Source organism: Amphiura filiformis, chromosome 1 (assembly GCF_039555335.1).
Source record: "Amphiura filiformis chromosome 1, Afil_fr2py, whole genome shotgun sequence".
Lineage (NCBI taxonomy): Eukaryota > Metazoa > Echinodermata > Ophiuroidea > Amphilepidida > Amphiuridae > Amphiura > Amphiura filiformis.
Genome location: NC_092628.1, coordinates 47,921,107 through 47,935,814, shown reverse-complemented (window position 1 = coordinate 47,935,814; position 14,708 = coordinate 47,921,107). Strand labels below are relative to the sequence as shown.

At 36.7% G+C, this 14,708-nt stretch overlaps 1 protein-coding gene across 1 annotated transcript in view; it reads left to right on the top strand.

Annotated features, from left to right (window-relative positions):
- Positions 1-14,708, top strand: part of LOC140161228 (spectrin beta chain-like) — a 130,901-nt gene that overhangs the window by 77,488 nt on the left and 38,705 nt on the right. The window contains 8 exon segments of the mRNA XM_072184684.1: positions 3,514-3,700; positions 4,160-4,360; positions 8,244-8,360; positions 10,659-10,772; positions 11,726-11,908; positions 12,729-12,874; positions 13,434-13,548; positions 14,320-14,430. Coding sequence (XP_072040785.1) covers positions 3,514-3,700; positions 4,160-4,360; positions 8,244-8,360; positions 10,659-10,772; positions 11,726-11,908; positions 12,729-12,874; positions 13,434-13,548; positions 14,320-14,430 — 1,174 coding nt within the window.

Sequence of the window (14,708 nt, the reverse complement as noted above, 5' to 3'; positions counted from 1 at the left end):
CTGATGTGCTCTCAGGTCCACAAAAAATATGTGAAAACATCGCTATCCGAGCCTTTAACGGAAGTTGACCCGATATATTTGGAAAATCAAATTCATTAAACTTTTTATAATGTTGTCCCCTTCAAGTATTCATGCAAATAGAAAACATAAATGTTTCTGGTAAATGTGACCAATTCCTAATGGAATTACTGACATATACTGTGTGATACTGGTAGTCTACAGTGTTTTTATTAATCATCATGATCATGAAATATATTGATATCAAATGAAAGACCCTATTTTCACATTATGTGACACGATCTGGTCCATGCAGGCCAAATGCGGCAAACTTGAAATAGAGATTTAAAAAGGCAATAAAAATAATAAAAAAACATTTAAGCAAATTAATGGACATCACAAGAAACTTTTGGCCAGCCAAAGGGGGAGGGGCAAGTAATTTTTGGCACACATTCATGGGCGCCTTTTAAATGAAATGCTCTAAAGTCTAATTAAAAAAGGCTTAGGAAAACAGTACGAAAACTCTAAAATATGCAATTTTTTCAGCTTAATACGTTCACAATATATATCTGGACCATTTTAGGTTGCAAATTGGGATCCCAAAATTTGGCATGTGCAAAGAGTGGGGTCAAAATATTTTTGGCAAGCTGAGAGAGGAGGGCTCAGGGACATAGCCAGATTTCTTGTTCAGGGGGGGCAAAATAAAATTTTTGGGGCAGAGACGAAAAAAATTGCAGTTGCATCATACAATACCTAGAGACTGCATGTTTTTGAGCTTCCTGAAAAGGGCCTTACTGGGATGATGTGCGCACGTAGTGCGAAAAAAATGGTATTTTACACTATATTCGCCCATTATCCGGCTAAAAAAGGGCTTTATTGTTACAATGTGCATGCGTAGCGTGGAAAAATTTTGTATTTTATACTATTTTGGCCCTGAATTTTGCTAGAAAAGGGGCTCCTTGCCCTTTTTCTTTTCCTTTGCCCTCCTGATTTTCTTTCATTTTTTGTCAGAGGGGCACTTTTTCTTTTATTTTTTGTCTGGGGGGCTGCGCTACGCTACTGGGGGGGCTAGAGATTTTTGGCGGGCCGAGAGGGGAGGTTTACCAATGATTGATTGTTGACAACGGACAATGCAGAGAAGTTCATTGATTGATACTTGTACATATACTTAACCAATACCATTTTGAATTAATAATTTAAATAAATGCACAATGTAAGGTGACACTATTGTTGATACTACACATGCTAATAGTCATGTTCATATTTTCAGTTACACCTGGCGTAAACTTACGCTAACATTGATAAAAAATTCCACAAATATTTTCCCTACTCCTACCACGTGTCTACACCTAACCTACTCCTAGTACTACATTAACTTCTGGTTGGCGTATATCGGCTACCACTTCCGGTGTTTCCGTGACCTTTTGCAACCATGCGAAATGTCATTTCTTAGTTCCAATAAAAAAAAGGTCAAACTTACACGGTGCCAGGCATAAATAGCAGCGTTCACATTGCAACATATGCCTTGCGGATATTACAGCTAGCTCGCCACGTACACCCAGGCGCACGCCTGGCGGAACTTACGCTGACCATCTTTCACACAGCCACTACTCCTGGCAGCGCCTACCACTACATGATATGGGGCCTATATCTCATTCAGCTCCATACCAATGAAAGCTTCCACTTATTTGCTTTGTCATCAATGCAATAAGTTAACACAGAAGTTCATTGGATGTGAATTTACAGCTATGTGATTATAAGCAGATAAGCTGATTGCTTGAGAAATTGAGAGGATTGTATCTAACCTAATAGTATAATAAGCCTTTTAACTGTTAAAATATAAATACTTTAAAGTGCACTCAAGTATATATTTTTTATTATGTATAAGACTGGTGTGGACCAATGCTAATGGAACAAAATCAGACAGATTTAAAATTGGTTGTATTATTGCAAAGCTGAAAAATAAATGTGAACAAGAATTTAAAAAAATAAATTAATTAAGAAAAAATAACAAAACCTTAAATTTAAACATGATTCTGTTGTGCTACATGTATTATTTTTTCTTTAAAACAATAATTATATGCTATTTGGAACTCATATTAAAACTAATTAAGTTAAAGACAAATTTAAACCTTCACTTGATAACACGGAAATAAATCATGTGATAAATTTAAATTCTTGGGTGTTACTGTTGGTCAAAATCTGACTAGGGAAATCATATTGATGAACTTGCGAATAAAATGTTCAAATAGCATTAGAATTTTGTATAAGGTCAAAATATATCTTCCTATAACAGCACTTTTATAATAAAAACATATTATTATGGTAATTATGGCATACTGCCTGGAGTAGCGCAGCACATATCCTGGAAAGATTTCCAGGATCGACTGACTGCAGGCAGTAAAAATAAGCTTTACATGTTACAAAAACTTGCTTTCCGGGCAATCAGTAAATAGTGAGTGCAGAAGTCATTCAAATCCACTGTTTATCAAAATAATCAACTCAAAGTTCTTGACTAATATCATGTAAACTGAATATTGGCACATTTATGTAAAAATACTGCAAGAATGTGTTACCCCCCAGCATTTAACAATATATGTTTTCAACTAATGCAGCAAATCATAATTGTAACACTAAATTTGCTTCTGACTTTGAATAATTTGGCAATACAAGGGTGTAAAGATTAGGAACAATATCCCAAATCATGTTAAAAACTCCAGAAATCTGAACTTTTAAAAGCTCCTTAGTCTTCTAGGCCTATATATATATGCAGACTCTCTCATTTTAGATACAAAGAGTTCAGAGGAACAATAATGGAGTCTGTGACATACTTGCCAAGTCTCTGGCTTATTTCTCAGTTCTACTCCACTTTATTTTTCAGTAATACTATTAATAGATTTCCTGTGGTTTTTAAAAAATGTACTTGTCTTTACATTATGTGGAAAAAATCAATATGTCAGGCCTCTAGGATAAATAGGCTTGCATGACCCTGAGAGGCTGAGCCCTATATGTACTCAAACATGAAGCTGCTGCCTGTTATATATTCACAGCTCATTGGTTTCAGCACAACACTGATGCTGAACAAATAGACATAAACTAACAAGAAAAGATAAGATTGATTGATTGACAGCTTAAAAAGTACTTGACACCCAAACTGATGATAAGATAGCATCACTGATGCCAATTTGGAATCACTGATTCCATTTTAGCATCACTGATTCTATTTTAGCATCACTGATTCCATTTTGGCATCACTGCTTCCAAATTGGCATCACTGATTCCAAATTAGCATCAGTGATTCCAAATTAGCATCACTGATTCCAAATTGGCATCACTGATTCCAAATTGGCATCACTGATTCCGTCTTGATGCCATTTGAAGCCACTTGATGCCATTTGAAGCTATTTGATGCCATTTGAAGCCATTTGATGCCAAAAATAGGAAAATGACGCCGTTCCACTTTTCCTAGTGATAGCCCACTGTATTTATTAAATCTATTTCATTCATTCCTTGTAGGTTTGCCAAGTTGGGTAACCCAGCCAAAAAGCAACGTGACAAGTTAGAAGACTCCCATAAACTGCAGAAATTCATCCATGATATCAATGGTGAAATGCAATGGATCAAGGAACATCAACCTGCTGCAAGCTCTACTGATTATGGCAAGAATCTTACAGCTACACAGAGTCTACTGGCTAAACACAAGGTATTAAGGAAGCTCTGCACTATAACTTTCACCAACTGGAAGTGCGATATTGCTATAAATATTTAAAAGCATTCAAATATAGGCAGATTTGGTGCATTATGTATTGCATTTTATGATGTTACATAAAAATTAAGATGTTATGTGGTCACCCAAATCAGTAACATCAAGTTTGACAAAGGCACAGAGTTGTTGTGTTAAAAGTATATGTAAGTGATCAATTTTATCCGTATTAATGTTTAAATCGGTATTCAGCTCTCATGTTATTGATGCATATTGCCATGAAAAATTATTTTTGTTTCATCGTGAATTAACCACATGGAAATGCAATTGTAGTAGTTGGAAATTAACATACTACTTGGGAAAATCCAAGTGGGTTTGCTCTACAACCTTTGACTTTGATGCAGGAAGAAAATAATCAACACTAATGAAAAGAAATTAATTTTCTTTCACACATTATAGAAACTGAAGGCAGAGCTTACTGGTCACCAACCTGTGATTGACAAGGCGATGAAGGCGGGCCAATGTTTGATTGACAGTCATCACTTTGCCTCTCAGGCAGTGCAGGACCACTGTCAGGAGCTGTCTATTGCATGGGATCAGCTACTGGATGTGGCAAATGAAAGAGGCCATGCATTGCAGATATCATTTGAAACACAGCAGGTTAGTCATAGGAACATGTGTAGTGCTATCAATGGCAATTTTTAATTAATATTTTGTGCAAAGATGTTAAACTCTCCATAGCTACAATCTTGGAAAAAAGTTCTTGGAACATATGGCATTCTGTGCAGAGTTTTGCATGATCATTGAAATGACATATCATGTGTTTAGGAATAAACAGGACAATTGGTAGCCCATACAAATATTTTTAAATCTTTACAGTGCCGACCAAGCACTCTATTAGAGTCACGCGGTAGCTTGACCAGCAAGTTTTTAAAAAAAACGACTGATAAAGAAGAATAAACAGATGCACCGCGAGACTATATTTACACGGAACAAAACGCTATTGTTCTATGATGTTTTTCGCTGGGTACAAAATATATCTAAAACCATGCTAAATCGTATTTACTGTCTAAAGTGTCACATTTTAATAACTCTTTATTTCAAAAAGTTACACGAATCTTACAGTCAATCTGATTGTTTGATAATAAACAAACATTCTTGCTTTATTTCACGCGGTATTTCATAGCCAAAATTAGTGGCAAATCATAGCTAATCATACTGATATCCACAATCTTTCGACACTGCTACAGCCATACATGGCTGTCACTGTCGCACTAATTTTTCAGATTCACTTTCAAATATACCCAGGCATTTTCCTGGATACCCTACATACAAATTCTGGACCCCATTCGCCAAAAAATCAAGTTTTTCACAATTCTTTTATTCTTTCCGGACCACAGCATATATTCATATTAATAAATACTCCACTTTCACACATCGTAATAACGGGACGCCCCCATGGCGAAGTGGTTAAGGCCATGGACTTCTAATCCATTTGTGAATTTTTGCTCAAGTTGAAACTTCCCACCACTTTTTTATATGTTTTATTAATCAATTTATTGTCGTAAATCAAGAATAACACCATTTCGAACATCCATTGCTATTGTGATATTATTATTTTTTTCATCAAACAAACATGTTTGATTTTTAATTCACATTTAGGCCTAGGCCTTGGGCCTACTTTCACCATCCAGATGCTATCACCATGCCTGACTATCATGGCATCTTCGTCATTTAAAACACGAAATTTATTTATTATTTATTATTTATTTATCAGTGGCTCTGTTCACAGCTCAGACTGAAATTATATTTGATATAAATATTATAAATGAAAATCACAAACCGCATGAAAGATCGCCAACAACTGCCGCTGAATATTGATATCCAACTAGATTTCCCCACAGGGCTAAAGGGCATGACTTAATTAGGGGAATTAAAATCACAAACCGCGAAAAGATCGCCGACAACCGCCGCTTAATAGGGGTATCCAACTAGATTGCCCCGCAGGGCTACAAAGAACTACAAACCGCGAAATGTAATTTGGATATCCAACCAGATTGCCCGCAGGCATATCGATTATATGGATATCCAACAAATTAAGACCACAAACCGCGATAGATCGCCAACAACTGCCGCTCAATATTGATATCCAAGTAGATTGCCCCGCAGGTCTATAAAGAATCACAAACCGCGAAATTTGGATATGGAACTATTGCCCCACAGGGCTTCAAAGAACCACAAACCACGAAATATGGATATCCAACAAGCTTAAACTACAAATTAGTTCCCGATAGAGAGCAGGACTTGATGAGGGAAATTAAAACCACAAAACACGAAAGATTACAAAGAACCACAAACCGCGAAAGACTAGATTGCCCGCAGACCTATCGATTATAAAGAATCACCAACCATGAAATATGGATATCCAACAAGCTTAGACTATAAACTAGCTCCCGATAGAGGGCAGGGCTTGATGAGGGAAATTAAAACCACAAACCACGATATTCAACTATATTGCCCCGCTGGGCTACAAAGAGCCGAAATTGGGATATCCAATTAGATTGCCCGCAGGCCTATCGATTATTCGATTATAAAGAACCACAAACCGCGAAAGATCAACAACAACAACTGCCGCTTAATATTGATACCAACTAGATTGCCCGCAGGGCTATAAAGAACCACAAACCGCGAAATATGGATATGCAACTAGATTGCCCCACAGGGCTACAAAGATCCACAAACCACGAAATATGGATATTCAACAAGCTTAAATTATAAATTAGCTCCCGATAGAGTGCAGGGCTTGATGAAAACCACAAACCACGAAGATCGCCGACAACCGCGCGCTAATAGGAATATTCAACTAGGTTGCCCGAAGGCTACAAAGAACCACAAACCGCGAAATTCGGATAGCCAAGTAGATTGCCCAAGAGGGCTACAAAGAACCACCAACATTAAAACACGATTATCTGGGGCATTTAGACGTTTCCGTAGTATAGGCTTAAATATATGCGCATTTACCAGTTCCGACATGAAGTAGGCCTAAATCGGATTTACTCTATGTGTGTCTCTCTGGCATTGTCAACATTGGGTGTGTGTTGTTCATATTTACATTTTATTTACATATTTACGTAGCCTTGAATAATTAAAGTATATTAAAATGTTTATTGATCATTGTGTACGCCTCTGAACATTACAGTCACGCGTGACGAGCAAGTTTTAAAAATAAACGACTGATAAAGTTTTGTTTAATTATTTATTGTCATGAATCAAGAATGGCAACTTCAAACATCCATTTTTCGTTTTATTCGTTTTATGGTGCACTTCATAACCTGACTTTCCAAGCTTGGAGCTGATTGGCTACATTCATAAAAAGAAAAGAAATCTACCAAAAAAACGTTGACAACGTAAAGAAATCAGCAAGTTTAAAAAAACCCACCTCGGCTCACTTTTTGAAACTTGGTCCCATTTGAACACCAACAGCAAATCAGTGTTTTTATTTTATTTCAACAGAATACAAGCGTTTCCAACAAGATTACATACAAGCCTACTTGTTATTCGTTTAATTCAATCATTAATCATGATATTATAAAACAAAACACAAAAAGATATTGGCTTATCATGCAACAAGATAATAACCGTTCAGGTCGTTCCAGAAAGCTTACAAATTAATATCGCATCTGCACATTAAAGATACATAACACTTCTGGAAATGTTTTAAATTGATGTAAATATGATAAAGTTTAAATCAGTACCTTTTACAAATGGGACCAAGTTTCAAAAAGTGAGCCGAGGTGGGTTTTTTTAAACTTGCTGATTTCTTTACGTTGTCAACATTTTTTTTGGTAGATATGCTCTACAAGCATGATGAAAGCTAGATTAATCCAGGCGCCATCTGTCGACAAAATTATAACATTAAGGAGTTTGAGCAACTAAATTACCAATACAAGCACTTATAAACAAGTACTGTTGCAAGACCAATCTATTGTATTGGCATATTTACAGCTGTTTTGTATTAATTTAGCTTTCATCAAAACACTTTATTATATGCTTGTAGACGAGGTTTTATGGCATTGCATAGATAATGACTGTATATGGAAAATATATTATTAGGGATGTCAATTCTTATGCATTTGGCGGAAGTCTCATGCTTTCGGGCACTTTTTCAGGCTCTCACACCATGGTTGTAAAATCATGCATCATAAAAATAACATCCACCCCTCTCTTTTTAGTACCCTGGCTAAAAAGATCGGGTGTAAACAATTAACAATTTTACTAGGCAAACAATATTTCTGTCCTATTATGTCCCTGTTCAACAAGATCTCATGTCAAGCAATTCCGAAAGTTGACAGCCCTAATAATTTGAAAGTTGACAGCCCTAATAATTTGATGTACATTTTGCCGACAGGACTTGTTCATGAAAGCTTTGTATATGAGTTGCAGTTTGGTTTGTGCATAATTTTGACCAGCAAACTGAAGACAATATTGTACTCATGCAAGCGCTCATTGCATTAACACTTTCCCACTATTTCTCTTTATTTAGTTTGTCACAGAGGTTGGTGAAGCTGAGCTTTGGATTGCAGAAAAGATGGCACTAGTGTCCAGCACAGACTATGGTAAAGATGAAGATGCGACTGAGAAACTGACTACTAAAAACAAGGTAAAGATACTATAGAAATAAGACTGTAAACCTCTATTTGACAAGTGTAAATCTTCACACAGACTGAATGAATATGTTGCCAAATAAAGTACACTACTGTTTTTAAACAGTGGAAAATGCTATACCACAGTCATTTGATTTAATTCCAAAGTTGGCTTAAGGTTTTACCGTCGTTACTAAACCTATCGACGAAATTTTTTTAAATTGACATATTTTGTACATTAATATGTGTAGATAATAAATCAGGAAAAAACAGGGGGTACCGGACCTCACTTTTGAGCTACAGCCGTTTTAAAAGAGGTGTATATTTCCAAAAATCTCTGTACACTTCAATGGCAAAATCAGCAATTTGCCCAAAATATATCACCTTTTATGTTGTATAAAAAAATTGTCGAGACAAAATTTTTTAATTTTATATATGTTATGAAAAAGAAAAAGCTCTGTAAAACCGCGCAAAAAAAAATGGGGGTACCGGACCTTGTTTTCGTGTAAATTGAGCAAAATAGGTCAAAAATGCATTTTTTCTGCGACACCATGCGTAGTTCATTGCGTACATGTATATTTTGGTGCGTGCCAACGCGCTGGTATGAAGCGCGATCTGATGCCGGATCAGCGTTCATTTACGCATATGGCCACAAAAAAGAAATTGTCTGTTTACGCCGGAAATTTTTCACTGTGAAAAAAAGTTACCTAAGATACTTAGGCTAAAAAGTGTCCATAATTAGGAACAATTATAATGATGTCGACTATTAAGGCTAAGAATATCAAAAAATTCTTAGCCTAATTCTAATTTGGTGTATTTTGGTCACAAACGGGTGTAAGAAAGACTCCCATTCTGCAAAGATATTGGGCCAAAGAGTTATCAAGTTACACAAAGTGAGTTATTTTCAGCTTTATGTTCACCTGACTCGAATGACCAAAAGAGGATTTATTAAACATGTCAAAGCGAAGCGTTTGACACCATGGGCGGAAGTGTTTGACTATAATAGGCCTACAATTATTATAGGCATAGGCCTACTTAGCATGCTTAGTGCCTTTACCGAGAGGAAAACTTTTTGGTCACAAAAACTATAGGCCTACGGAATGATCTCGAGGTGGATTCATATCATCAATTGTTAATGTTGCAGTTCTAGCTGTAGAACGCTGGGTTGCCTATAGCTGTAGAAAAACGTTTGGCCAATTATGATATCATTTTTGTATAAAATGTAGGCCCTATGACACATTTTTTTTTTAAAACTGAATAGTCTTGATGGTGTTGTCTATATCGCATGCATTATGAAAATAACAATCAAAAACATTGAACACTTGCTGCAAAACATATTCTTAGTTGGAACAATGTTGCCAAAATAATATATGTCTACAATAACATTTTCACATGTTTTTAATTTTGTTGTAGCGTGTTTCATTATGAAACGTTCTACAAACGTATAACCTTTAATACGCCAATATACCGTAGTGCTTACCCAACATTTAGGCCAAAATGTTATTAAAACGAATTAACCAATTTAACCAACACTCGTTTAGGCCTAATATTTATAAAAAAAACTGATTCTGTGTTTGTTTGGTAGGCCTATAACTTCATACCATCTATTGGACCCTACTGTCGTAGGCCTACTTTGGGGAGGGGGTCCAGGTCCGTTATTACTGGAAGCACGCTGGCAATATTTGGTTTGTACATGTTGTATTTAATATATTACTTATTAGAAGTTACCACTTTTTTTGCGCTCAGAAAACATTGTTTTCTTTATTTTTGGCCCTAGTTATCGCGGTTAAAAATAGCATTGACACGCTTTAACACGCATCGTTCTCTCGCGATGTCTGCAACGCAACGCAGAACACGACGCGGCGTACGCACGCCTTGAAAACAGGCGCAATAGTCAAGTCGAATCGGCTGACGACGGTAAAACCTTAAATGATAATTGAAACAAGCTTTCTTCCTGAAAGTTAACAATTTATGATGATAAATTAGTATATCATGGTAACAATCGGATGCATAATACTTTGAATATCACATTTTAAAATTTGGCATATATTGACCAGGAACTGCCAGAAACATTTGCAAAGGTTAGGAAACAAGATGTCACATGAAATGGTTAAAATTTGAGAACGTTTGGCATTCAATCCTCAAAACTTTCCCAATTTTGAGTTGTTGTCAACATTAGCCAATTTGACCTTGAAATTTGAGCAAACTAGCCATCAAACTCCTCTTGTTTCTCAGAATTGAATTTATGTGCTAGATGTTTTATAGTAGATGATTTTGAATGTATTTCATTGTGATGTCATTTTTGTCACATACAGGCTTTGGAGATGGAGATTGATAACTACTACAGTATGATTGAATCACTGCATAAGAAGGCTCAGGATATGCTGAATAGAGATGTACCAAGATCACAAGAAATTGCTGCAAAACAGGTAGGTAAAAATCATTGGGCAAGACTTGGAATTAGGGTTAAATGTTAATAAAGTCATTGGGCAAGACTTGAATTGGGATTAGTTTTTTAGGGTTAACCCTAACCCGCCTGTATACTAACAAATACTACTTGATATATGCGCTGTTCGTGCGTGCATCCCACGTGGTGTGATGACGCAATCGCCCTAAGTGATATATAGGCAAGGTTTCACTGGCCAGCGAAGCCCAAGACCCGTGGCAAAGTGTCGCCGATCGAGTGCTTGGCATGCGAGGGGTCTCGGGTTCGAATCCCACCCAGAGCAAACAACTTCTTTCTTTCTTTCTTTTCTCTCTTTATTCTTTCCTTCTGTCCCTTCCCATCGCCAAAAAGCCCTAAGGGGGTTAGGGTTAGGTTACCACTTTCGAACCTCAGTATAGGCTTCCTTAACCCTAACCCGCCTGTATACTACAAAATACTACTTGATATATGCGCTGTTCGTGCGTGCATCCCACGTGGTGTGATGACGCAATCGCCCTAAGTGATATAGAGGCACGGTTTCACTGGCCAGCGAAGACCAAGACCTGTGGCAAAGTGTCGCCGACCGAGTGCTTGACATGCGACGGGTCTCGGGTACGAGTCCCACCCAGAGCAAACAACTTCTTTCTTTCTTTTCTGTCTTTATTCTTTCCTTCTTTCCCTTCCTGTTGCCAAAAAGCCCTTAGGGGGTAGGGTTAAGATTAAGGTAAGGGTTAGTTTCTAGGGTTATGATTATAGTCTTGTCTCATCTAAGATTAAGAGTAATGCTATGTTGGATTTCGCAGTGACAGATTCAAATCGCACATGCTAACCTAAGGGTGTATACACACAAGTGGAAGGTTGTTTTGTCTTTTGACCTTCTTATATTTATGTAACATGATTAATAGCAAATTCAGTTATATTTTAAGTTATTTTCCATTTACTTCTGTATCAATACAGGAAATAATCCAAGACAGACTAACAGAACTAAACACAAGAGCTGGGCTGAGGTCTGATGAATTAGAACGAACCAAACTACTGCATGCATACGTAAGAGAGAGTGATGAATTAGGAGAATGGATTGAAGAACAATATCAAGTGGCTAGCTCTGAAGACTTTGGACAAGACTATGAGCACTTGCAGGTAAGGTGATGTTGTAAAACTCTAACATAAGGGGCTAGCCTACTTTGAGAATCTAAGCGATCAAAATAGATTAAATTATACTATATTTGTATGTGTAGGGCAGAGAAATAGGGAATAGAATAGATTCTGGCTGTAGAGTGTTTGGTCAAGACCTGCTGTAATGCTTCAGGAAAAACTGGTGACAGAGATTGGTGGTAAAAAGCTATTTGTGAAATAATAAGAGGTAGAACTATAATACATGGAGGGAAAGAAACATGGTTAGAATGTGGCTCTTATATTCATTAATTATCAGTTAACAAATGCGTATCATATGTTGGGAGTGAAATTCTACACAATAATGCACACTTACTGAGATGTTGATGCATCTAATGCACGGGCACCGAAGGGGGAGTGCATTTGACTCATCTACATCTCAGTACAGGTGTATTATTCTGTACAATTTCCTGTGATTTTTGCTATTTTTATAACAAAATTGTCACTAAAATGTTAGAAAGTGCAAGCAAATATAAATGCATCCACCTGCAAGAAAAAAAAACACGTCCAAAAGCACTTCGCCAAACTACACGGAATGCACGCCCATGCAAGTATACAATATTTATGCACGGCTAGTAATTTACTAATGTTTGCTTTTATTGGTTATCACTATCTAGGAGTGTATGAAGTATGTTTAACTGTGGGTTGAGCACATCATGATTTTCATATCTCTCTATGTTATTCTTCAAATGTGTTTCACTTGTAATGTAAGTTCTGTGATACTTTTGTTGGTCAGTAATTATGTATCTTGCGTGGAATAATTGCTTTATATTTTCTCACACTGCAGAGTTTACAAGGCAAGTTTGATGAATTCAGAAGGAAAGCAGAATCGGGTCGAGATCAGTTTACCCGATGTGAATCACAAGCACAAGAACTGATTCAGACACACCATCCATATGCAACCTCTATGCAGGAGAAACAAGATAGTCTCAAGTAAGCTTTGCGTTTGTCAACATGTATGTCTCTCTGTCAGTATGTCTATTGGTTAGCTAACACTTGGTAACTTACATAACAAGATAGAAGATTTAGAAAATTCATGCCATTTACTTGTAAGGTTTACACAGATGAAATTGTATATCAAGGAAAGTTAGGGCAAAGTATTCCAATCAATATTTTCTAGCTATATCTCATGAACCAACAATGTGTTTGAACTGCTGGCACATTGGGCTATTTATAACCTTAACTCTCACACTGGAGTGTAGATATCAAATGGAGTCACCCATTCTGATAACCCAATTTGAAATTCACATTACCTGTGGTGAAGATTAAGGTCATGTCTTTTATAGGGGGTATATGGATTCTATCTGGAATGACCCATTATAGATTATTTGAGAATTCTAAAAAGAAGATGCCTTAAAGCTTTTGTGGATTTGGATACAAATAAATTAAATTTAAATTTGTGATCCACCTACCATCAAAAGTAACACTATAATTTGTTCCAACTGCTGTGATCATCATTATTACTATCATTTTGTACAATTCATTTTTTCAGGGAAGCATTGGAGATGCTAAACAATCAGATTCAGCTAAGAGCACAGCGTTTAGATGCAGCAGGAGAGATCCATAAGTTCAACAGAGATATAGATGATGCTATGTATAGGATACAGGTAGGAACCAAGTATTGACATGTCAAATTCAGTCCGCTGCCATGTTCATTGCTTTTTCTTTTTAAGCATTCTTTACCAAAATAAATACAGGAGAAATTTAAAAAAAATATTGCAAGTTGAGTTGTAAAATGAACCAGTAGACCTGAGTAAGAATTTTTACATGCTAAGGCACTGTGTTTTTCTTGGCCTTGTTCATTTGTGGTTGCAAAGTCAAAACTTTTTTCCGTGCAATGTGTCACATATCCTACCATTGTCCTACAACCCAGAAAAAAGATTGTTGCCACACCAACATCATTTGTTGATCTTTACCCATCCCCTGGAAAGGTATAAATCATCATGGACACAGGTATTTTAAACTGCATCTTTGGGAACAGGCTGTGAATGCCTACTAAAGAAATGGGGTCACATTTCAATAAGGTTAGCAACCCATGGATAAGATGTAAAGTATTAAAGCAATTTTGATTTTTGGAGCAATTAAAGTTGTTTTCTTTAAACTTCCGTGGTCCGGGAACGATGGTGAATTGAAGATCGCGTGTAGGGACAAGGTCGCTTACTACGCTACCGGGGCGCGGCGTAACGTGTCAGCCGGCTTGTTGTCAAGTGCATTGATCAGCCAATCAGCGTGATTGTTTATTGCTTTTGTGTTTACGCTCGTGTACGCAATACGCACAGGCACGACCACGGAAGTTTAAAGAAAACAACTTTAGAGATGTATTGCCCCATTGTATTAGTTATTACTTCAATTAAAATGTTGACATGTTTGTTTAACAGGAGAAGTACAACACAATCCCAGAAGATCTTGGCAAGGATGTAAACACAGTGCAGTCTCTTACACGTAAACATGAGGCTTTTGAAAATGATTTAGTGGCACTGGAAAACCAGGTAAGATATTCCCAGCTGTTTATTTTCAGACTTATACAGACTAGTTCAATGTGCTTTGAAGGCTAATGTATGCCAGCTGCAGGCTACAAAGTTCCAATTAAACGTGAGAATAGAGTATTTTTCAGGTTTTTACTCTTGTGCAGTCAGTCCCCTTTATGTTTTGAACTGCAGAATTACTATCACTGATCACTCGAATGTAAGTTCATACATTCTGATGATAAGCAATTTCCAAAAGTTTAAACTGACTTTCAGCACAAAATTTAACTAACCTTGAATTT